Consider the following 25,896-nt stretch of genomic DNA (forward strand, 5'->3'; position numbering starts at 1 on the left):
ATGGCAGACAGCCCTGCTCCAGCACCAGCCCCTATTCACGGCAGACAGGGCTGGCTGCGGACAGGAGCTGCTGCCTGAGCAGCCCCTGCCTGTGGCCAGCCCTGGCTGCTGTGAATAGGGGTTGCTTGGTGGTAATAGCCCCTGTCCGCAGGGAGTGGGAGCTCCCTGTGGCACTTCTGCTTTTGAAATGTGCAAGAGCCCTGCAGGGCTTGCACCATTTCCCCACTTGTACCATTTCCCTGCTGTTCCTCTGCCTCCTCTGTCCCCCGTGGAGATAGTGCTGGGGGGAAACTGGCTTAAAGCCGGATTCTGCCCAGCATTGGCTCCTGCTCTCCCCCTTGTTGCCTCTCTGTGATAGAGGTAGCAAGGGGGGTGGGAAGCAACTAGTCGACTAGTTGCTTACATCTCTAGTATATACAAATGGTCTTGTAATACCATAAAATAGTAATAACAATAATATCCACTATCTTTTATTCACACACAAATGCAAGATTCACCACTACTTCCAGACAGAATGTCTTGTTAGTGTTTAAATCCTGTGTAACTAAACAATATCTCTTAGAATCATAGAATCATAGACCACTAGGACTGGAAGGGACCTCGAGAGGTCATCGAGTCCAGTCCCCTGCCCTCTTCATATGTAACTTTTTGATGTACATACACTTTAGATAATAAACCAGAACAGTTACCCTTTTAATCAAGTGCAAGTTATTTTACTAATTATTTAAAATACATGTGAGTTAAACAAAAATTTCACAGAGAAGTGTTTTTACAAGTATGACATCTGTAAATAATTCATATATATCTATGCAGCATATCTTGCTGCATATATTTGTACCTCATGAGGGATGTAGTCTGGTGGCAACTTCTCCAGCATCTCATCAGCAAGCTGTTGTACCATTGCTTCTCTGGTTTCCCCTCCACCACTGCCACTATCTTTAGGCTGAATGCTAACTATTGTGCTTAGTGTCTCATTAGCCATATTAGTCTGATAAGTTATGTCTGCATTAGGATGTAGTCCAAATACCTTAATATAAAAATACAAGAAGAAAAAACATTAATAAATATGTTTAAAAATAGAGCGCTCTTGTTAATATACTATATTGGGGTTGTTTTTTAGAAAAATCAGTTAATAGACAACACAAAGGAAAAAGACAAGGGAGAAGAGCCTTAAATGGTGCAAATCAGCACAGCCTCATTACAGTCAATGAGATTATACTGATATAAACCAGCTAAGCATCTGGCTCAAGTTCTCCAAAAAACTCTAACATTTAAGCCTTTAATGAATGAGCACCTCCTAAAACCAGCCAAATCACCTCCATTTGTTTCAGAAAATGCTTTCCTTGAGCCAGTCTTTAACAGGAAAGTTTCTAGTGACTACAGTATTGGCTAATTCAATATCTTAGTCATGTGAAAGCTAAGCCCGTGTATGGTGTTGTGTAAGTCATACATTTTAGAATTGTGATGTTTCCTTTGTCATTATTTTTCAACCATTTTCCATTTCTGAGTCCCCTAAGATATCTTCCTTTTTAATTTTGTCTCTTCTCTAATTTATTTGTTAGCAGTAGTGCTGGTGGATTAGGTTTCTGAAACATGGACAATAAAAATCAAACCCAAACCTCTATATATATTTGAAAGCATTCATACAGATGTTATAGACAGAGATATATTTGGGATATGCATGCTAAGTTCAGCTGTTTCTTTTTAAGTCTTTTTTCCTGGGCTGTGATACTTAATTTTTTGGTCTGAAAGGGTATGTCTACACTGCACACTTATTTTGAAACAAGCTATTTCGTAATAGTTATTCTGAAATAGCTTATTTCAAAATAGCACATCTACACAGCAGGGAAGCCTCAAAATTAGTCTGAGGCAGGCTTCCCTAATGTAGACATGCTATCTCAATTTAGAGCCCCAGGATGCATTGGGGAGGAATAATTAGAATGGCCCTGGTGAGGAGCTATTTCAAAATAGCAGAAGTGGAGTGTCTACACATGCCTTATTTTGAAATTGCTATTTCAGAATAAGAGTTATTCCTCATAGAATGAGGTTTACAGATTTCGGAATAAGCTGCTCGTTATTTTGAAATTATTTCAAAATAACAGAATGGCTGTGTAGGCGCTTACATTGTTATTTCAGAATAACACTAATTAGCTTGAAATAATGGTTCAGTGTAGACACAACCAAAGATGGGTGTCATGAGCAGTGACCTATGCCCTCCCCTGCATCAGTCCTGACTTAGACAGAAACCATAAAAGGTAACAACAGTTCAGATTTCATGCTCATTCAGTCACTGTATTTTTTGCTAAGACTATCAGTAAGTCTTTAACAGTTCATTTGGATGGTGGTTCTTGTCCACCAGGAACTGGACTGTGAACACCAGCTCATTTCACAGAGTCCTTTTATAGCTATTCATTGTCTCTAACAACCCACTTGAAATCACTGATCCAGCAGTGGATGATTGTATATCCAATGACCAGACATTTGACGCAAGAAATCTCCGATTTTGCTTGTTACTCTTACATATATTACACTATAATTTGTATAGCTCTGTACGTGCCACTGTACACATGACACTTCTAATGATCAATAATTAATTACTCTAAGAATAAAAGGCATAAATGGATTAAGTTTAATATTGTTATGCATGCAACTTTAACCATTCAGAGACAGATCTTCAGCTGATGTAAGGGAGTGTAAGTACATCAAAGTCAATGGAACTGCACCGGTTTACATCATTTGAGAATCTGGCCCTGAAAGTGTAATAAACCCAGTTCTGCTTGGAGACACTGTGTGTGCACACAAATCCCACTGAATTAGGCTCCAAGTAGGATTCAAAACATATTTCACAGATAGCACTTGTATAGTTAATATGAACAGCATACTTAGAACCATTAAAAATATATGAAAGAGACAATGCACGGTATTACAACTGTATTGGCAATGATGGAAATTACAGATGATCATGATTTTTTTATCTCTGTTGAAGAGAATGAGATTTTCTCTGAGGAAAGAAATTGGGATAGGGTGGGCAGGAGCCACATCACCTTTATCATTTTAAAAATAGAAAAGCTTCATTTTTGTTATAATGGATTTGTAGCAATGCCTCTGTCCTAGTTAAAAACAAGAAAAAATGTATCCCATTGTGTATGTAAAATACAGCACTAAACTGAGGGCTAAATTCATTCCTGGAGTAACTTTAGTTATGTTCCTATGTACACTTTTGTGCATGGATGGGAAAAGAAAAAAGAAACAGAAAACACAGTCATATTATCCTGGGGCAGCACAAAGTCCTCCATCCTGCCAGATACTAATGTAGAAACCCAGTTTAAGGGGAGTTTTGGTGCATTAGGAATACAGAATTGTGCCCTTAGTTTTTCAACTGACAGAATTTCACATCCATCTGTAAACACTCCAGACCCTCCTGTCTGAAATTTAAGTGCTTTTCAAAGGGATTTCTGAATTCAATAGCCTGCTTCAGAAGACAGTGTTTGTTCTGATTTACTAATGCAAATGCTAAATTTCATCAAAACAGCAATGATACAGCAGTCAGATTTATTCAATCTGTCTTTCTTAAGCAAAAATGGAGAAAGAAAGAAACAAAAATTATACTGTCTTGACTAATACAACATCCTTCTTGGATCAGAGAAGATTGCGCTTAAAAGGTCAAAGGGTTCCAACAGCAATTCAAAAGGAGTTTGTAGAGACAGAAGGCAGTTGTCACTTTCCTGGTGATCTGTGAGAATCTGGGTCAGCCTTTTGAAGGAGAAAGAGATCTTTGCATATTCAGGGTCTGATCGTACTCCACTGAAGCAAGAGGCAAAACTTCCATACATAAAAGTACACAAATCTAGATTGGCAGGCACGAAAATAATGAGAAAATAACCCCTCACATTCTAAAGCAGGCTTCAAAACACAGCGGAAACACAGGTGCAGGAGCCAGAATTGAGATCTGGAAAAGAGCTGAAGGAGATGGGATACAGTTCTTGGGGTGACCTGATTCAGTGACTGTGATCAAAATGCATCCATGGGAATGTTGGGAGAGCAGCATTTAAACTCAGCCAGGGAAAGTGCACATCAAAATAACTTATTTTGAAATAACTCCTGAAATAATAATTTCGAAATAATGTGTCTACGCTATAGGGAAGCCTTGAAATTAGTCTGAGGGAGGATCCCTTAATGTGAACGCACTAACTCCACTTAGAACCCCAGGAAGCACCGGAGAGTAATTAGTTTGAATGTCTCTGGGGAACAATTATTTCAAAATAGTGGCACCGGTGCGTCCACACTATCACTATTTTGAAATAACTATTTTGAAATTACCTTTATTCCTCGCGGAAAGCAGGAGTTATTTCAAAATAACAAGCTTGATAGTGTAAAATAACTCCCTAGTGTACACCAGGGCTAAGGGAGTTGCATTAAAAACCTAAGACGCAGAAATGAGACTCCTGAACAGATGTTGTGTCAGAATCTCACTCAAAATGAATGGACTTTGGGGATCTGACCCAATAACTTTAGAGAGATGTTTTATCCAGCGCTAAACCACAGTTGCTTCTGTCTGTCCCTTCAAGAACTCAGACGATGTCATATATTTTTTAAGCTCTTTTGCAGAATCCCAGTAGTCCATGGTGTATGTTTGGAAGTACCTCTGTGGTTTCCTTTCTTGGAATTAGAAGAGGAATCTTCAATTGCAAGATTACATCGCTACAAAGTAAAATTCGGGCATTCCCTACAATGGGCTTTTTGCAGAGGACAAATGGCACTGCGGACAAACTACACTAAGTTTAACTCATTTTCAAACCAGTGGAAGTCACATTAGTGTCAGTCATTTTTTCCACTGGTACAGTACTACACCACAGATTTGTGCCGGTGTAGCTACCTCAGCACAGCTACACTAGCACAGAAAAACAGCAGCACAGATAAGGCATTCATGGATCAATCCCTGTAGCAACCTTCATGGAATATGGTGGGAGGAGCCTTGGTGCAGGGAGGAAGAATTTGGAAAGGTGGCAGGAAACCAATCTGTGTGCACATGGCCAGAAAGATTATTGCAATTGCAAAATCTCTGCAAACATATCTCTTGATAAAGAGCCAGTTTAGTTTTACAAGTACAAAGTCCTTCCATGTTATTACTTAGCACATGCTGGTGGTGCATGAAATTGTCTCAGAAACAAGTCTGTATATTCAGTGCACTGTAATTCCAATAAATGTTATCTTCAGAGGCATTTATAAACATAATAGTATATGCATTATGAACAGTTAATAAGAGAGATACAAAACATCCATTTTTATTTCGGTTTTAACTAACAACTTCCTGTCCTCAAAATAAAACAGGGCCAGATGATAATAGTGTCTTGTTAAGTGAGAACAATTGTTTTCATTTTCAAAGTGGAGTCGACAGCCTCTGTGGGCCCTTGAACAAGGAGAGGAGAAGGCGGTTGGCTACACTGTCCTGGAAGGGGCGAGGCGGAAGGCAACTGGCCCTCAGCACTGTCCAGAGCACAACACCTCCCCCCGCCCCCTACATGTTAGTGCTGTCTGGAGCATGTAGTGTGGCGCTCCAGCAATTATTTAAAGAGCCTGGGGCTTTGGCTGCTGCCACTGAATCGGAGTAACTGCCCCTTTGCCCCTCCCACCCATTGGTGGGTCTGCATTTTCATAAAGTCTTTTGTCTGAATTCTGCCCTGTTCCATACATGTATGGTTAGTAAAGTCTAGCTCTTTAATCAGTATAACTCTTTTAATGCTTTAAAACGGCAAACATTTTTACCTCAGGTGTATCGACCATTGGCAGCTGGTCTATGTGCTGGAGATAGTCTTCAACTGTCTTGCCTTTTGGAATAATGTAACTTTTGTAGAAGCAAAATTTGTCAGTAAACATACTTTCTCCAAACCACACCCTGGCAAATGTATTTAGCAACATTTTGTCAAGGTCGTCTGTTACACGGCCACCATACTGTACTTCTCCAAGCATATAGCGAACACAGCTCCAGTTCACCCCACGCTTAAGGTCAACCTCATCCAAATGATTCTGAATAAACTGCACACTGGCTGCGAAGTCTGCTTGGTTAAATTCATAAGGGATGTTCCAGCCCAGTGGACCAAACTTTCGTCTTTCCTAATGGAGGAAAATGTTTAGAAGGGTGACATTTAGTAATAATTGTGTAAATATTCTACATGTAAAAACATCTGTGAAATATACTTTAAATCCAATCACCCGCTCACCATCAATGGAAATTAAAGGGATACTGAGCTTCTTTCTAACTGTGCTTCCTCCCCTGACTTTAATACAACTCTTTTTGATTTATACTAGTGTGAGAACAAAATCAGCCCCAGAATTAATTATCTGGAATCGTTTTTTTTAATATAACAGAAAGAGAGAGGAAAAGCAGCAGGTATCACAAATGACCGAATAGAAATATTTGTATAATTGTTCTTAAAAATTCAATGACAGCCATCTGTTCAATTCCTGAAAAGATCTTTAATCAAGAGTGGAGGAGTATATTATCCATTTTCTTCCCATGCTGGAGGCATATGATCACTATCAGGGGGCATGTTTCAGACTAGGGGACGTGTGAGATTTTTTGGCTGTTTTCATTTTACATGACCCTTTTGCCCACCGCATTATTTATATTCACCAAACTTTCAAGCTCTTAATTATTATTCTCATTGATTACATATGGCTTATAGTATAATTGTAAGACAGTTAATTAATAACCTGAACAGTTGTATGTAGAAATGCTACCGCATATAACAATGGTTTCCACTGTGGCATATTGCTCACTTCCAGCTGTTCCTGAGAAATAGCAGAATATGTACGCTTTAAACCAGCCTTTACACCTAAAAAAAGGAATAAAATGAAAATCACAGTTTAAAATGTGTAGTAAAAAATGTATAGCATCCATATCTTGGAGTTTTAAGATTGATTTGTGTGTGTTGTAGCAGATTGCCTTCTATAAAAAATGACTATCCCAACACAGAGAATGATTTCTTTTCTATTCTGAACAACCATTTTGAAACACTGACCTACTTATTCATCTTGATACATTCCTAGTCAATTTATTTGTTAGATGTTATGCTTAGAGAGACAGGCTTAAATCAATACATTGGCTATAAAATGAAACAGCTCCAGAGCAGATTTAAAAAAAAACCCCTATTTTTAAAGTGGGTTGAACCTACACTGCAAATCTTGGCATGTTTGAAACCAGGATCCTAGTCTAAATTTTGCAGGGGAAGCTCATTTCTAATTACAATACTTAAACATTAGCAACCTAAAATATACATTTGTCCACACATGAATCTGTCCTCATACAATTTATTTTTCTCTTTGGAGGAGGGATCAATCATTTTAATAGTCTATAAAGAATCATCTAATGCTAATCATGATCTTCAGCAGCAGAATCATGGCTTCTGTTTTTATGTAATAACTTAAAATATTATTTAGCACATCAGAGGAAAGGTTTTTTAATTTTATTTAAAATATTTAAAGTGTGATCTTCTCTGCTAAATGAAACAAAGGACATCTTTGGATAGGAGTAGCGATACCACGACTTAAGCAAAGCAGTGAGGTATGCTTGCTCAGGGAGTCTGTAGAGCTAAGTGCTGTTCTCAGCTCTGTCACTGACCTACTGTGTGAACTTAGGCGAATCATTTAACTTCGCCACACCTCAATTTCCTGGATGATTAAATGGGCTAGTGCTATTTACCCACCACTGCGTAGCATTTTAATATCCATGAATGAAAAGGCTGAATCTTTTCCAAGTCTTGTTATAACTGCATATTATCTGGCCCACAGCAATCACATAGTAGGCTGATATTAAGAGCATTCAAATATAACTTTTTGCTCCCTGGATTATAAAAATATGAATTCTGTGTTGACATTGCCAATCTTTATAAGTGCTGGAAGAGAGTACTGAAACACTGCAGCCTAAGTTCAGATAGATGATGATGCTCCAAGCCTAAATTAAGCTTGGGAATCTTAAAACAGTTGTTCACACTTAATCAGATTCTAAATATTAGCTGTGACTGTAGATATGTAAATACAAATAAAAGTTAAATATATAGTTATATATATTCTGCTAACCAAGAAACCATAGGGTGAAATCCAGGCCTACTGAAGTCAGTGGTAAAATTTCCTTTGGCTGTGATTCAACCCCTGGCCTTAACAAGACATCAAAAGTCCACATTTGGCCTTTAGGAACCCAAAAGGCCATTTATATCAGTACCTAACTGACAAGATGAGCATCCAGCTGATGTTGTTCTAAGGTATCCACATTTGATAAGACTTCCTAACACAAATCTGCACAAAGGGACAGAAATACTGCAGGATGAATTTTTAAAGGCAGTTTTCAAATACAGTAAAGTAAATGGCTAGGTCCTAAACTGATAAAGCCTGAAAATGTTCTTTTCATAACACTGAAGAAAAAAAAGCAGTGTCATCCGCCATCTTTAACAACATTTACAAAATATATTCTAGGGATATTACCGGAGAATCAGAAGTATCAAGGGGTATGTCTACACTACAAAGTTAGTTCGAACTAACGGACGTTAGTTAGAACTAACTTTAATAGGCGCTACACTAGCGCTCCGCTAGTTCGAATTTAATTCGAACTAGCGGAGCGCTTAGTTCGAACTAGGAAAACCTCATTTTACGAGGATTAAGCCCAGTTCGAACTAGCTAGTTCAAATTAAGGGGTGTGTAGCCCCTTAATTAGAACTAGTGGGAGGCTAGCCCTCCCCAGGTTTCCCTGGTGGCCACTCTGGCCAACACCAGGGAAACTCGTCTGCCCCCCTCCTGGCCCCGGACTCCTTAAAGGGGCACGGGCTGGCTACGGTGCCCGTGCCAGGTGCAAGCCTGCCAGCACCCAGCCAGCAGACCCTGCACCTGGCACGGATCGAGCCACCCACCCAATGCCCCCCAGTCTTCCCCCTTTTCCTGGGACCAAACTGGCGGCTCCCGGGAGCTTGCCCGGGACCGCAAGAGGCGGGCACCCGCCTGGGCTAGTGCGGACATCGTGGACCTCGTCCACGACCTCCGCGCTAGGCACAGGAAAGTGGCCGGCTAGGGCAGGAGAGCTGCCAGCCTGGCCACCCAGGAGCAGGTGTGCATGAAAATCAAGGTGGTCCACTGAGACCCCCGACCCTGAGCCCTGAGATTACAATGGCCGTATTGGATCAGACCAAAGGTCCATCTAGCCCAGTAGCCTGTCTGCCGACAGCGGCCAACCCTAGGGACTCTCGAGGGGATGGACCGAAGACAGTGACCAAGCCATTTGTCTCATGCCATCCCTCTCCAGCCTGACACAAACTTTGGGCAGGGACACCACTCCTAGCCCCTGCCTAATAGCACTCCATGGACCCAACCTCCATGACTTGATCTCACTTCCCTTTAAACTCTGTTCTAGTTCTAGCCTTCACAGCCTCCTGCAGCAAGGAGTTCTACAGGTTGACTCTTTGCTTTGTGAAGAACAACTTTCTGTTACTAGTTTGAAGCCTGCTACCCATTCCTTTCCTTTGGTGTCCTCTAGTCCTTCTTTATGGGAACTAATGAAGAACTTTTCTGTATGCACCCTCTCCACCCAACTGCTGCTTTTAGAGACCTCTATCCTGTCCCCCCTCCGTCTCCTCTTTTCTAAGCTGAAAATTCCTAGTCTCTTTAGCCTCTCTTTATATGGGACCTGTTCCCAACCTCTGATCATTTTAGTTGCCCTCCCCTCTCCCACCCTCTCTCTTCCCCTCTCCCACCTCCTTTTCCCAGTCTCCCCCAGTTTTGTTCAATAAAGACAGATTCCATTTTTCAACGCAATAGTCCTTTATTTTGTACATCAAGAAGAGGGGCTAGGGAAGGGTAAGTGGAAGGAGGTGAGGGAGGAATGGGGCACGCGCCCCCAATGGGGAGGACTGGGCTGGCTCTGCGGGCTTCTGGGGGGGTGTCACGAGGCCGCCTGTCCGGGCCGCCGCCCCTCCTGTTGCCCCTAGGCCGCGCTCAGGATACCACTTGACTCTGGGTCACCGGGCGGAGTGGGGGGTCCGGGCCCGCCCTCTCTCCGGACCCCAACCCAGGGCCCTGACACTGAGAGGTGCCCTCTCAGTGGTAGCAGGGGGGGTCGGTACCCCAAAACGCCCCTGCTCTCGGGTTACACAGCCCGCCCTGGGTCTTGCTCCACTCCGCCGACCCTCACTGCTCCGGGTACCCGCCTGTCCCTGCGGGCTCCCCGCTGCCTTGGCTGCCTCCTTGCCTGGCTCCCGTGGCTTGTTCCTCCCTCGCTCGGGCTCCTCCTCCGGCTGGCTTGGCTGCCGCAGGTCTCACCCCCGCTGCCGTTGGCTCCTGCTCCGCCGCCGCTGGCTCCTGCCCCGCTGCCGCTGGCTCCTGCCCAGTCGGGTCCGCTGGCCCCGCCGGTTCCGCCCCCCTTCCCCTGGCCTCCCCGGCTCCTTTTATCCCCCCTCCCCTTGCCGTCCCTGGCGTTGCTCTCCCGACGTCATCACCGGCGCGCCCCGGCGCCGCGTGATGACGTGTCCCTCCGCCCCCGCTCGGGCCTGCCGCGCTGATTGCCGGCTCCGCGGCGGCCCCATCTGCCTCGCTCGAGTGGCGGGGTTGCTCCACCCCGTCACACACCTCCCCCCTTTGCAAAGTTCCTACACCCCCCGGTTGCTCGTCACCCGGCAACCGTGAGAGGCAGTCTGCATTCTCATTGTCCTTGCCGGGTCTGTGTTTGACTTCGAAACGAAAAGGTTGTAAACTTAAATACCACCGCATTATCCGCGCGTTATTGTCCTTCATGGTCTGCATCCACTTCAGGGGTTCGTGGTCCGTCACCAGCGTGAAGGCGTTGCCTGTAAGGAAATAGCGCAGAGAGTCTATGGCCCATTTGACGGCTAACGCTTCCTTTTCAATCACTGCGTAGTTTTTTTCCCTAGGGAACAGCTTGCGGCTCAGGTAGGCTACGGGGTACTCCGTGCCCTCTTCCTCCTGCGCGAGAACCGCTCCGAGCCCCACTTCGGAGGCATCGGTTTGTAATATGAACGGTTTTTCGAAATCAGGTGGCCGTAACACTGGCCCTGACATCAGGCACTGGCGGAGCGCCTCAAAGGCCCGCACCCCTTGGGGCGTCCACACCACCCTTTGAGGGCGATCTTTCTTTGTAAGGTCTGTTAGCGGGGCCGCCAGTGAGGCAAAGTGGTTTATAAACCGCCGGTAATACCCCGCGAGGCCTAAAAACTGGCGGACTTGTCGCTTGGTGTGGGGTCGAGGGTAGTCTCTAATGGCTTGTACCTTGTCCAGCAGTGGTTTTAACCGCCCCCTCCCCACCGTGTATCCCAGGTACGATACTTCCCTGTTTCCGAATTGGCACTTCTTGGGGTTTGCCGTGAGTCCTGCTCGTTGGAGCGCCCGCAGGACAGCTTCCAGCTGTTGCAGATGGTCCTCCCAGGTCCTACTAAAGACGACAATGTCGTCTATATATGCCGTGGCGTATTCGCGGTGGTCTTCTAATATCTCGTCCATCATCCGCTGGAATGTAGCTGCCGCGCCGTGCAGCCCGAATGGCATGGTGACGAATTGGAAAAGCCCAAACGGGGTAGCGAACGCTGTCTTCTCTCGGGCTGCCGGTGCTAAGGGTATTTGCCAATACCCCTTTGTGAGGTCGATTGTCGACAAATACTCTGCCTGCCCCAACCGTTCCAGCAGCTCGTCTACTCTGGGCATGGGGTACGCGTCAAACTTAGACACGGCGTTCAGCTTACGGAAGTCAATGCAGAAACGTGTCGCTCCGTCTTTTTTTGGCACTAGCACGATGGGGCTCCGCCACTCACTCCGCGATTTCTCCACTACTCCCCACCGTGTCATGTCCTGCAGTTCCCTTTGGACTGTGTCCCACAACTTCCGGGGGATGGGGCGCACTGGGTCTCGAACCTTTTTTCCCGGCTCCGTGGTGATTTCGTGTTGTACTAGGCTCGTTCTCCCAGGTCGGCTCGTTAGGCTGGCCGCTGCCCGTTGCAACACTGCCCGTAGTTGGCCCTGCTGAACCTGATTTAGCTCCTTCCCCACAGGGCTAGCTGCCCAGGTGACCTCTTCCTCGCCCCAGGGCCCAAACTCGATCTCTGTACTCAAGGCCTCTGCTAGGGGCTCTTCCCGTGGTACCCACCGTTTTAATAGGTTAATGTGGTACACCTGGCTTTGACGGTGCCTACCCCCCACTTGGACTTCATAGTCTACCTCTCCAATCTTTTTAATGACCCGGTACGGCCCTTGCCACTTGGCCAACAGCTTGGACTCCCCTGTTGGCAGCAGCACCAAGACCGGGTCACCCGGACTGAGGGTCCTCGGCCGTGTCCCCCTATCGTAGTGGCGGGCTTGGGTTTCTTGAGCTTTCTCCAGGTTTTCCCGTGCCCACCTCCCTATGGTCCTCATACGGTCCCGTAGCTTAATTACGTATTGGACGGCCCCCAGTGCGGAGGACGTCTGCTCCTCCCACCCTTCCCGCACTAAGTCTAGTATACCCCGCGGCCGCCGGCCGTACAATAGTTCAAACGGCGAGAACCCCACCGATGACTGTGGTACCTCCCGTACCGCGAAGAGCAGGGGCGGTAGCAGCTTGTCCCAATCGTGTGGATCATCCTCCACCAATCGCCGTAGCATCGCCTTCAAAGTTTGATTAAATCGCTCGACGAGGCCGTCCGTCTGGGGGTGGTAGGCTGCGGTGCGGATCTTCTTCACCTGCAGCCAGTTGCATAGCTCCTTCATTAGCCGCGACACCAGATTCGTGCCCTGGTCGGTCAAAATCTCCTTTGGGAGTCCAACACGGGCGAACATCTTTACGAGCTCGTCGGCTATCGCGGCTGCAGTGGTCTTGCGTAGGGGCACGGCCTCCGGATAACGCGTCGCGTAGTCAACTACAACCAAAATGTACTGATGCCCCCTCCGGGTGCGCTCCAGGGGTCCTATCAGGTCCATGCCTATTCGCTCAAAGGGTTCCGATACCAGCGGCATGGGCACTAGGGCGGCTCGGGGTACCCGGGCCCCAGAGGTCCGTTGGCATTGCGGGCACGACCGGCAGAAATCCTTAATGTTCTGGTACACCCCTGGCCAATAAAACCTCTGGAGCACCCGTTGCTGCGTTTTCTCAGTCCCCAGGTGCCCTGCCCAATGATTGTTATGGGCCATCTCCATCACCCGCCACCGATACGCCTTCGGCACGACCAATTGGGTTGCCCCATCTCCTAGCCCCGGGACCCGATACAGCCGATCCCCCTGGATCTTGAAATATGGGCCTTGCCCGGGCCTCTGCTCGGCCTCTTCGCCCTCCCCCGGGGTGCTCAGTGCGTTCTCCCATGCGTGCTGTAGCGTCGGGTCTTCCCGCTGTAGGACTAGAAAGTCGCCCTTATCGATCTCTAGGGCTGCCAATGACTCTCCCCTCCCCGGTTCCTGCGGGGGCGGCGGCCCCGCGTCCTCCTCCTGGGTGGCCCATGCCTCGTGCGTGCCTCCCTGGTCGCGGGGGTCCCATTCCCCCAGGAGCCGCCGCAGTCCGGGCCAGTCTCTGCCCAGTAACACGGGGCAGGGTAGCCGGGGTGTTATTGCTACTCGCAGATCCCCGCCCTGTTGCCCGTCGTGTATCTTCACCCAGGTCGTGGGGTACGACCTAGTGTCCCCATGCACGCATTTAATCCACACCGGGGTTCGGGTGCGCACCCTTTTCCCTAGCGCGTCTCGCCGCACTAGCGTCTGCCCGCACCCCGAGTCCAGTACGGCCTCCACTGCCTCCCCATTTAGGCGTACCTGCCCTGTTATACGGGCCCGGCTTACCTCCGATCGCGGCCCTCTCTGGGGTTTGGGCTGTCCGAACGTGCAGTCCATCATGGGGCATTCCCGGCGGAAGTGGCCCTCCTGGCCGCACTGGAAGCACGTCGGTTTTACTTGGGGGCCCGATGCTTCTTCCGTGCCCCTTTCGGCCCCGGTCCGTGCTTCCACTCTCTCGCGGTGCTCGGCCCCGCGCCACACTGGGGCTAATCGCCGTTCCGGCCCTCGGGTTGGGGGGCTTCTGGCCCTGGGCCCTGTGTTGCCCCGCCCTTCCTTCCCTCTGGGGCTGGGGTCTCCCCGACCCACCGGGTTGGTCACGGACCCTATCTTGCCGTGTCCTACTGGTGCCTCGGCCGCCATGAAGTGCTCCATGAGCGTCACGGCTTCTTCCATAGTCCCGGGCAGGTGTCGGCGTACCCATTGCTGGCCCTCCGCGGGGAGCACCTGCAAGTACTGCTCAAGTACCACCAGGTCCGCCACCTGGGCTGCTGTCTTATTAGATGGCTCCAGCCACCGCAGCCCGGCTTCCCGGATCCGTTGGGCGACCGCTCGGGGGCGCTCCCCCGCTCCGTACTTTGCTGCTCGAAACCGCTGCCTGTACGTCTCTGGGGAAATGCCCATCTGGTCGAGGATCGCCTCCTTGACCTTGTAATAGCACAACGCGTCGCGGTCCGATAAGCTTCGGTAGGCGAGCTGCGCTGGGCCGGATAGGTAGGGGGCGAGTATCGTAGCCCAGTGCTCCTGGGGCCAACGGGCCGCTATGGCCACCCGCTCGAACGTCACTAGGAACGCTTCGGTATCGTCCTCCTCCCCCAATTTGGCGAGCCTGATGGGTAGTCGTACTGGGCCCGTCATGTCCTCCTCCCCCTCGTCGGTGGGTCCCGCCGGCCTTGTCCCATCCCTCAGCTCCCGAACTAGCTGTTTCTGCTGCTCCCTAAATTCGGCTGTCAGTTGCCGCAATGCCTCTGTCTGTTGGCTCTGTAATTGACGCTGGCTATCCACCAGCCACTCCACGACTTTGTCCCCATCCATGGTGCCTCAACCTATTTGGGGTGGCAATGGAAATGGAAGAGGGGGAAGGGACCAAGACCGAAAGAAAAACGAGGCCCCTCTCCTCCTGTGCCCTCCGCTACAGGGCCGCCACCACCCACATTCTCCACCACGTGTCACGAGGCCGCCTGTCCGGGCCGCCGCCCCTCCTGTTGCCCCTAGGCCGCGCTCAGGATACCACTTGACTCTGGGTCACCGGGCGGAGTGGGGGGTCCGGGCCCGCCCTCTCTCCGGACCCCAACCCAGGGCCCTGACACTGAGAGGTGCCCTCTCAGTGGTAGCAGGGGGGGTCGGTACCCCAAAACGCCCCTGCTCTCGGGTTACACAGCCCGCCCTGGGTCTTGCTCCACTCCGCCGACCCTCACTGCTCCGGGTACCCGCCTGTCCCTGCGGGCTCCCCGCTGCCTTGGCTGCCTCCTTGCCTGGCTCCCGTGGCTTGTTCCTCCCTCGCTCGGGCTCCTCCTCCGGCTGGCTTGGCTGCCGCAGGTCTCACCCCCGCTGCCGTTGGCTCCTGCTCCGCCGCCGCTGGCTCCTGCCCCGCTGCCGCTGGCTCCTGCCCAGTCGGGTCCGCTGGCCCCGCCGGTTCCGCCCCCCTTCCCCTGGCCTCCCCGGCTCCTTTTATCCCCCCTCCCCTTGCCGTCCCTGGCGTTGCTCTCCCGACGTCATCACCGGCGCGCCCCGGCGCCGCGTGATGACGTGTCCCTCCGCCCCCGCTCGGGCCTGCCGCGCTGATTGCCGGCTCCGCGGCGGCCCCATCTGCCTCGCTCGAGTGGCGGGGTTGCTCCACCCCGTCACAGGGTGGAAGCTCTCCTGCAGCCCCCCAATTGCCCCCTCTCCCCAGATGGCAGCCTGCGGCAAGTGCAGCCGGGCTGATGGCCGAGTGCTGTGATGTGCCCAGTGTGGGTACTCCGGGCAATCCAAGCCAGGACTGCTTTGCAAGCGGGGCACCCCTGAGAACTGTCTGTCCGGGGTGGGAGTCGGGACCCTTTAAGCACAGCCCTCGGCTAGCCTGAGACAGCATCTCCACGCTCTAAGTCCTCCTCTGATGCCCTGCCGGCACTGCTTCCGGCCATTCTTAAGCCCGGTTCAGGGTCCACTTAATGTGGACATGCTAGTTCGAATTAGCAAAACGCTAATTCGAATTAGTTTTTTAGTCTGGATGCGTTAGTTCGAATTAGCTTAGTTCGAATTAACTAATTTGAACTAAGTTAGTTCGAATTAACGTTGTAGTGTAGACGTACCCAAGGCAAATGTTCACAAACTACAGTATTTAACAGCAACTGCCTGTCTGTGGACTGGTGCTGGGCTGCAAACTGCTGGCTGCTGGGCCACAGCGGCTGCCAAAGCTGAAGCCAGTGGTTCACAGAGGCTCTTGGAGCTGGGGCTGGGGTACATATTTTGGCAGACTGGTAACATTTTATTTGCATATTTATTATATAAATGGCTCCCAACCTTTTTTATATCGTGGACCGACAAATCCATTCACAAACTTTTGGAGGACTGGTAACATTTTATTTGCATATTTATTATATAAATATGCAAATAAAATGTTACCAGTCCTCCAAAAGTTTGTGAATGGATTTGTCGGTCCACGGTATAAGAAGGTTGGGAGCCATTGTTTAATAGCCCAGTAGGCTGGCAGTCTGGGACAAGATCTGAATAACATTGAAACAGTTTACATTTCATTCAAAATTAAGTCATTATCCACAGCACATTGCTGAATATTGTTAAAAACAAATTGTAGACTGGCTCCAACATGCCTTATAAAAGAACCAGGCTGCCCAACTGAATACAGATAAATGCTCTACAAAAGGTGCAGAATATTAAAAACATCAAAGAGAAACCTAAACCAGAAGCTTGGGTAGCTGCCCTTGTGAGTGAAAATATCTGGGATTACTCTGTAAATCAAACCAAACAGAATCAAAGCACGTTTAGAATTCTTGCTAACTCACCAGAAAGTTAAATAGTGAAGTAAGAGTCTTAAATGACTGAGAGATCAAATTTGACCTTGGATGCATATTCTCAACTCCCACTGACTTCAATAATTGAAGCAAGCTACAACACCTACATATAAATGAAAGGCAAAGTACTGCACAGTGCTCTGGTAGCTGAAGAAAAAGGACTAAAGAAATGGAAAACAGCACCGCCAATCTTGCAGTCAAATAAGCCTAGGTTTGATTATTGTTGCCGGCCATTGACAGGGCCTGGTCAGCTTCTTTCTCATTTTATCCCAGGAGCAGGCAGTAGGCAGGCTGGCAAGTGGCTTCTTTTAAGGAACAAGCAAGGGGTAAGCCTTTGTGCACTGCCATGAATGATCCTTCCCTGTGCTGGCAAAATGCCTTTGGGTACCCATACTTGGCTGACTAAACTCTGCTCCCCTCTCTGTAGTTTCCTCGACAGAGGAGTGCAGTTGGCCATTGCACATGTGTGCAAAGGGTACAAGGCATTAATAGTCTTTCCTCCTACCAGGCCTCTCCCTCTCCCCCGGTGTGGACATCAGCCAGGATTGCCACGCCTGCACTCTCCTGAGCTGGAGGAAGCACAACCGGGGCATAAGAAAGGCTCATTGGAGTGATAAGTCTCTGTAGTGCCTCCATGTGTGCTTTGATCTGAAAGGCACAGTTAGGGTTGCCAGATGGTCTCCCAAAAAATACGGAACACACAGGCTAAAAATCTGTCGAGCAAAAAATAAAAACCAAAAAACCACCCACACCAAACACACATCCTATGTTTAATACTTAACTTTATTATTAACAATCAACAGTCTACATACTACATCATATATTTTGCATTAGATTGAGCAGTTTTTATCAATTTCTTGTTTTTCAAAAACTCTTCTTTGACTTCCAGACAAGTAAAAGTAAAAACCACAAACTTCACTTTTTACTGAGTCAGCACTCAATCTATTCCGTTCATCAGTCCATAGACTACCCATGACACTAAAAATCCTTTCCACACCGGCATTTGACACAGGAATTGAAACACAATATTGAACCAGTTTTAATAAATTTGGAGCAGCAGGTTCTTTGCTGAAAAAATATTTCCACTTATCAAGAGATGTTGTGCCCTCAAAAGAAGTGAACATCATGTCCAAGACACCAAGTTCCTCATAAAGAGAATTTGGAGGGAGCTCTTTTTTCCAGGATGACAACATTCAGATTTGAATTACTTCATCAAAATAAGGAGATTTCTCACAATTAGACAAACTCAAAGTACACAGAGCACGATATGGCAACTTTTCAAAAGGAAACCACTTCTCCAGATATTTGAGGGCTCTTGTGTTCAGTGCTTCAGAGATAAATTTATTGACTACATGACCTGGTAAATAGTCCTTCTGCAATGCAAATGTAACTTTCATACCGAAAAATTTATCATCAATTTTTTTTCTCAAGGAATTTTGGAACTTTTCCATGATCAAATAAAGGTCAAAAGAAAAAGTTAATTGGTTTTCCAGTTTGAGCAATGTATCATGGAATTGTGACATGAAAAAGTGAGTGAAATAAAGATACAGCTCAGAAAAATTTGGTTGTTCATCCCTTGCCATTTCGTCTTCCTGATCAGAAATAATATTCCATATTGCCACATGGCAGTCGTCAGAGCCAAGTGACAGAAAATAAGCTTTTAGTGGTCACCAATTCAACAGCAATCACTCAACTGCATTAAACAAACTAAGCCATCAAGTTGGAATGTACCTCAAGTCTTCGTGGAACTCAACCTCACAAAATTCAAAAAATTCTTTCAAATCTTCTTGTTTTTTAGCTGAGTCTGAAAATTCTGCAAACACTTTTAAGTTTTCAACGTCAAAAGATAGAACTCTGAAAGCATATTTGGCACAGCTATGCAAAATGTGATTAATACAGTGAGCTGCAATAATATAATTCTCTTCTTTAGTTAACTTTTGAAAAACTGAAGTGTTTACACCATAATTCACTGCAGCACTGTCTGCGCCATATGCTGAAATATTTGTCCACGATAGTCCTTTTTCATTCAGCACACAACACAATCGATCTTTTATGGACTACCAATCTTCAAATGCACTTTTGTAAAAATCTAAGATTTTTAAGCATAGTCCTTCTTGAGGTGTGAAATACTGTACAGCCACAGGAAAGAATTTGCAGTTTCCTTTGTTAGATGCATTGGTGGCAACCGAAAATGGTATGCAATTCTTTAAATAATTTAAAAGCAGCTCAACTGAGAAAGGATATAAAACATTGTTTACAATAGCAGAAGTTTTTGTGCATCTAGCTGTCATTTTCTTAACTATTTCAGAATCTTGAAGTACTTGTTTCATAACTTTGACACTACAGTCTTGAGCAAGAAAAGAGATGTGATGCTTCACTCCATGGTAAATGTGAGTTAATCAGCAAAAATTACGTGGTCACTTTGTGAACTGTCTTTGATGATGAAGAAAGAGCTCATTCTCTGGGAAGCAGCAGCAGCTTGCACAGTTTTCACATGTTTATGAAAGTCAGCATGTTGTGTTAATGCCTTAATGCCATCATATGCTACATTAAACGATGCATTGCACATTTTACAGCTGGCTTTAAATTTGTCATTCAGATCCATGGCAACCCAAGAAAAGTGGTTTTCCCAGTTTGAATTGTACTGGCATATTCTTTTTCTTTTCTTAGGAGGTTATTTCACTTGAGGTTGAAGGTGTCGGTGACTCTTGTTTATTTTCCTGTTGGTAAGTCTTATCTTCATCTTCTTAATCGCTCATTATGGATATCAAGATCCTAAATTAAATTAAAAAATTCTTGATTTAGGCAGCCAGACTTTTTGGATAAAGCTGCCAAATATTCCTTACCTTAAAAGAGCGCTGTGAGATATGATAAAGATGAAAGCTAGACAAAGGATAACATTTTCCACAACATTTTTCCACAAATAATAGTAATTTCAGTTGATGTCTCACTCCTGAAGACAGGAGAGGCTGAGAGGGAACAGCTCCTGCAGGCATCTACCTGTAGACTGGGTCTGTATGCTGATAGCCTAAGTGCTGAAATGATGCCCACTGAAAAAATAAAGCAGGCTTTTGTGAGAGGCTTGCAGACTCTCTCAATCTTCTTTGAGTTCTCTGTGATGACTTCATGGGCTCTCTTGGTGCATATAAACAACCTGTTGTGCTGAACCCCTTCTGCCTAACTATTGGCAAGCAGACAACAATTCTACTATTGGTTATTTCACTATCTGTGATAGCATGAGTATGTGTGTAGGTAGATATATATATATATATATATAAAGTAAGCAGCTGCATCCCTGAACTATCAAAGCAAGCTTCATACCTCTCAGAGGTTCCTTCCCCTGCATCAGGCTTACCTCATCCTCTTTCACAACTCCCCCTCAGGATTCAGGGTTCAGTAGGGTGGGCTGGTTCTCCAGGTTTCCTAGAAGGCTCTTAGAGGTGGGAGGAGAGTCACCACTAAGGCTCCCTATACACTGACACTGCTGTATTGTTTAGTCCTGCTAAGCACCTATCATGAGACCAGTGATTACCTGCTGAATGACCTTGAGCAAGTCACTATATCTTGGTTTCTCTATCTGTAAAATGGGGATATAAAACCATACTTTCTGTCCTTTGTAAAATACTTTGAAATCTGGGGGCGGAAGGGGCTGAATAATGTATGATTTATTGCAAACTACCACCTGTAAACTACTTTCCCTCCCCCATTCCCTTTCCTTGCCCCTGTGAGTTAAATCGATACGGTTAAATCGATATCGACGTGTGGGGCAACATAATGGCGGGGTCTTTGGGTGTCCCAATGGGAAGAAGCAGAAATTCCACCCCAGTCAGTTTTGGCTGAGAGCCCATGGAAGGCGCCTAAATGCAACTACAAAGCACTTGCAGGCTTCTTTCCTGGACTACGGTGCCACAATGTGCTTGAACAGCGCTCAGGAGCAGGGACAGGGCTTCTCCTCCTCCCCGAGGCATCACTTCTCCTCAGACACAATCAGCTGAGGGTTCCCAGCGCCAATTGCGCCCCGCCTCCCAGCCACTCCCCCCACCCACGCTCGGCTTCTGCACGCAACCAGAGGCTCCTAGCACCGATCGTGGCCCTACCCCCCAGCCTGGGACTCGTTCTGGTTTCTAGTAGAAGCCTGGCAAGGGCGGGGGGGAGTGGCTGGGGCTCCCAGCCACTCCCCGCCTCCCGGCTTCTGCACACAACCACAGGCTCCCAGCTGAGAGGCAGGGCTGCGATCAGCGCTGGAAGCCTGTGGTTGTGTGCAGAAGCCAGGTAGGGGGAATGGTTGGGAGTCCAAGCCACTCCCCCCGCCCCCGCCAGGCTTTTGCACACTACCACAGGCTCCCAGCGCCAATCACAGCCCCACCTCACAGCCACTCCCCCTGCCCCTGCCAGGCTTCCGTCCAGTGCCCAGACAGAAAAACAGAAAATACCGGACATTGCACACATCCAGTATGTTCTGAATTTTTTTACCGAACAGAGGGCACAAAGAATGGACTGTCTGGTAGAATACTGGACACCTGGCAACCCTAGGCACAGTCTGGCTTTGAGCCTGAAGCTGAGGTTTGAAAAAGGATGTAATGCTGAAAAAAATTGCAAAAAGGCTGCAAGCGGCAACTCTCTCAAGATCTTCTCTACATTTTAATGCCATGTTTTATATTTTTAAAATAATGAAATCTAGTGAAAAGCAGGAACTCAACCATGGAAAAACTGCAAAACAAAACTCAAATTAATGCACAGTGGAGGAAAACATCCATGTGACATAAGATGTGATGATGCCAAAAGAATTTCCATTTTCAGTCTGATTCTCTGCTCTTTCCTTTTGCTTAGTTCATTTGTGCCAGTGTCTTTTTTAGCACAGAGGAGACTAGAGATAATGGAGCTGCCAAGTAGAGCAGTATGAAAAAAACTACCCCACAGTGAAATTATGTAAAAAGTTGCCAAATTTATGAGAAGTGAGAGAGTTTGCCTTCAATTCATTTATTCATTTCTCTTTTCTGCAAAAACCACATGTGATATTTTTGAGGGCAAAAGAATGGCATGTGTGACAATCGTAACTGTTACCTTGAGACAAATGTAAAGAAATCTGGGATTTGTTCCTGGGTGCAATGTTAGCAGTTTTGGCAAGAAAACTCAGATTCAGCCCACCAAATTAGCAAATACGTGTGAAAAATTCCTGTTTTGATATGTGAACATTTGTATAAAAATCCCTTTTAATTTTTTGGCATAAATCATTCCTTCATTCTCAGCACAGAATACAGACAGAAAAATGCATGTTTAGGAATAGTATCATCTCTATAACAAATGTAGCACTTCTGCAGAGTGCTTCCATTAGTGGGGTTGGGACCCATCAGGGAAGTGATGGCTGACTCCTGCTGAGTTGACTCAGTCTGGCAGGTGTGACTGTTAACTACTACTTCCACATAAAGAAGGGCCAAGTGACTCTCTGGGTAAAGGAAACTGGGATCTATGTCAGGAAACGTCTGGCAACAGCCAAACTGAGGGAGAAAATTTATCCTGAGGTTTATGATTTTATTATTGTTAGTATTTGAAGTACCAATAAAGCCAAACCCTGGGAACAAAATTAATTTAGATGAGATGAGTAGGCCAGAATGCTCCCTTTCACATTACATCCCTGGTGATCCCAGATTGTCCCTCCCCATGCAAAGGTAAAAGCCACTGGGGTCATGTTCTCCCACGGCAGCTCTGGCGTCTGGTCCTGGGACACCCCGACTCCAGTCAGCGCAGTTACTTTGCAGGTAGTCTTCCTGGAACTAGTCCTGGCCATATCAGCTCCCATAGGTGTGTGCACGGGGTGTGCTGGGTGTGCCCAGGCACACCCTAGTGTCTCAGGCCAGCTAGCCCGAGCCATTTTTGCACGCTGGTCCCCACCCGGCCCGGCAGCATCGCGCGGCCCAGCAGCACAGCGCGGCTCCCCTGAGGTGCCCGAGAACGCCCCCGCCCAGCACAGCAGCACGACACGGTGCCCTTGAGGCACCTCGAAATGCCCCCGCCCAGCATGGCAGCACCGCGTGGCACCCCTGAGGTGCCCGGGAGTGCTCCCGCCTGGCCTGGCAGCATGGCGCGGTGCCCCTGAGGCGCCCCGGGCTAGAGCCCGGCCGGCCTGTAGCTTAGGCCGGCTCTGACTCCAGCCCCGCAAATAGTAAGGCAGAAGCCGAAGATAAGGTAACGGAGGGGAGGGAGGGGAAGGGGGAAAAATAAGAGGAAGGGGTTGGGAGAGGAAGGGGCTTGTGCTGAGGGGAGGGGGCAGGTCAGGAGAAGAAAGGGGAAGGCACCAAGGGACAGGGTAGAGGACAGACAAGTGCCAGGGGGCCAAGTGCAGACAATGAAGAAAAGGGCAGGAGGGGAGGTGTCAGTGGGAGGGGGACAGGGTGATGCTGGGAGAGGAGAGGGTTAGGACACTGGGAGCTAGAGGGGGGAGGGAGAGGTGCTGGGAGAAGGCTTGAAAGAAGGGGTGGGCATGAGGAAGGCAAGGATGAGAGATGGAGCAAGGCATGTGAGAGGGCATGTGCATGACGGGAATGGGGGCAGAGGGTGGTAAGGGGGTGGGCAGCAGGGAAAAAGGGTGCAGGGGTAGTGAGTGAAGGGGGAGGCACCAGGAGGACGCAGGGCTAAGGGAAGGTGCAGGTGCCAGGTGATTCTGGGGGTGAAGCAGAAGGGCAGACACCTGCAGGGGAGGGACCAGCACCAGAGGAGAGGTTAGGTGTGTAGAGGGAGATGTTAGAAGAGGGGATGAGGAAGGGTAGCTCACATGATCAGAGTGGGGCTACTGGAAGAGTGTGAACAGGGGGGAGAGAAGGGCTGATGGAGGGGGGCAGGTCTCAGGAGGGATGAGGGCAGTGAGAAGGGCAGGAGTCAGGACAGCAGAGGAGGGTGGGGGGTTGGGGAGCAGCAGGCACCAGGGGAGCTGATGGAGCAAGGGGAGGAGACATGGCAGCAGAGGGAAAATACAGAGGTTTATGAGATACTTATTAATAACTTGGGTGCCACAGTGGCACATCCAACAAGCCACATTAACTCAGTACTGGTGCACAACACAAAATTCATTCTGCTCATGGAAGGAAACTCTGAGGGAACACTCTCTGGCCCTGAGTTAATGTCACACACATTGGGTTAATGCAACTGCAGGATAGTTGCATGAGGGGGGTTTGGTGACGGCCAAATTAATCCCTGTTGATAGGAGGATGGTGGGAAAAGTCCTTAGAGGGGGGTCACATGACACCTTTTACTTCTGGTTATGTGCCCATCTTGCCCCCAGAGTGTTACCTCCAGAAGTGTGGCCAATGGGAGTCAGGGGGTGTGGCCAATGGGGGGGTGTCAAGGGCGTGGCTAACAGGGGTCAGGAGTGTGGCTAATGGGGGTCAAAGTACATTTAAAAAAAAATTCTTTGGGTGCACACCCTAATGAAATGTGCTGCGCACACCTATGTCAGCTCCCCTTCCAAGCAGAGAGAAAGACTATGGTTGCAGAAGTCTTTCTTGCTTGCATCTATGTGGAAACAATTGGGTTAGTTTCATGTGTGTAGTTTCAGTTCAGAGCTGAGAGGGGCTCCACCTGCTGTCACCATAAAGTTTTTAGTAAACAGGAACATAATTTTGTTCTCTAATGAAACTGCCACTCTGCATCAGGAGGTAAACTATAATGAACATAAATACCCTGGAAGCTGAAATATTCCAGGACTAACTGGAATACTTATGAGCTGTGTTTCTGGAAAGATACTAATCTTCTAACCAAGCCTCAAGTTCCACAAACATCCACTCACTCGAAAAGATTTCATTATGAGAAAGTGCATCTACGTATTATTCCCAAAATGTTCAGTTTTGTCTGCCAAAAGTTAGGCGCCTACATTTATTTTTAAGCATTTACATGCATGACCTGATTTGCTCGAGTGCTGAGCCCCACTAGGATTGTCAGGTGTCCGGTATTGAACCGGACAGTTTGGTATGTTTGTCTCCTGTCTGGTAAAAAAATTCAAAAAATACCGGACACCTAAAACGTCCGATACTTTCTGATTCTTTTCCTGGCCAGGAGGCGAAAATCCCGGGATGTCCGACTCAATATGGAGGCAGCCGGCAACCCTAGTGCTTCCTGGGTTCCGCAGGACAGTTGTCCAGCCCAGTGCAGGGAGGCAAGATGGCGGGCAGCCGCTGGCAGCCTGTTAGGGCCAAAAGCCTCACATGAAGTTTTTAAAGGGGCCACAGTTTTTTTGATTTGCTTAACACCTCTCGGGGTCCTTTTCCTTTTTTTTTGCTCAACAAACTTACTTTTTCCTGGCATGTTTTTTGTTGTTGGGTATTTTTTCGGAATCCATCTGACATTAAAACTATTTCTTTAGGCTTCAAAATCTACACTTATAAGCATCCATTTTTAGCACTCCACCTTGCAGATTTTGGCCTACTATTCTTCATACTTTATTATAGAAGATTGTTAATAGTCTGTGTTCCAAAATAAACTATGACCATCTTCACAAAAACAGTTTCATGCTTCCTGTATGATGAAACTGCTTCACACGGGGTTGCATGTAGTTACCTGAGGAGCAGGGAGAACATCGAGCAGCATACAGTAATCAGTAAAATCAGCTATTGACAGAATGATTTCTTTTTTACCTTGAGGGGGTTCATTAGTAAATTTGATAGATGACTGCAGAAGATTAATAGGAAATTTTGAATGGACCTCTGTTGTAATCCAGGTTCTGAAACCTTCATTCATAGATTCCGTTGTTACGATGGTGTCCAATAATTCATCAAGGAAATCTAAGCCCAGGTGGCAGTTCTGCAGAAGGAGCCATCCTCCATCTTGCATACACTGATTTAATAAGCGCCTTGCATGGGTCTCCTGGCCCTGACCCATTGAAATGGCACAACAAGAAATATTCTGTAAGAAAAAAAGTAAATACTTTATTATCTCTTTAGAATGATTTTTAGTGTTGATCATTATGTTTACGATGCCACAGGGGCTTATAGAGCTAACAGACAAAGAAATAAAAGGTAAGGGCACAACCTATGCTGCTGCACTAATGCTGACTCCTCTGAAAATATGGGTTCCAAATGGGTCCCCTGCACCTCTCTTCCCC

At 47.4% G+C, this 25,896-nt stretch overlaps 1 protein-coding gene across 1 annotated transcript in view; it reads right to left on the reverse strand.

Moving 5' to 3' along the window:
- LOC102447295 (dynein axonemal heavy chain 5-like) overlaps nucleotides 1–25,896 on the reverse strand; it is a 296,662-nt gene that overhangs the window by 37,232 nt on the left and 233,534 nt on the right. The window contains exons 70-73 of the mRNA XM_014581788.3: nucleotides 25,430–25,697; nucleotides 6,715–6,836; nucleotides 5,767–6,114; nucleotides 839–1,027 (exon numbers count right to left, since the gene is read on the reverse strand). Coding sequence (XP_014437274.2) covers nucleotides 839–1,027; nucleotides 5,767–6,114; nucleotides 6,715–6,836; nucleotides 25,430–25,697 — 927 coding nt within the window. The remainder of the gene's footprint in view (nucleotides 1–838; nucleotides 1,028–5,766; nucleotides 6,115–6,714; nucleotides 6,837–25,429; nucleotides 25,698–25,896) is intronic.

Source organism: Pelodiscus sinensis, chromosome 2, assembly GCF_049634645.1.
Source record: "Pelodiscus sinensis isolate JC-2024 chromosome 2, ASM4963464v1, whole genome shotgun sequence".
Lineage (NCBI taxonomy): Eukaryota > Metazoa > Chordata > Testudines > Trionychidae > Pelodiscus > Pelodiscus sinensis.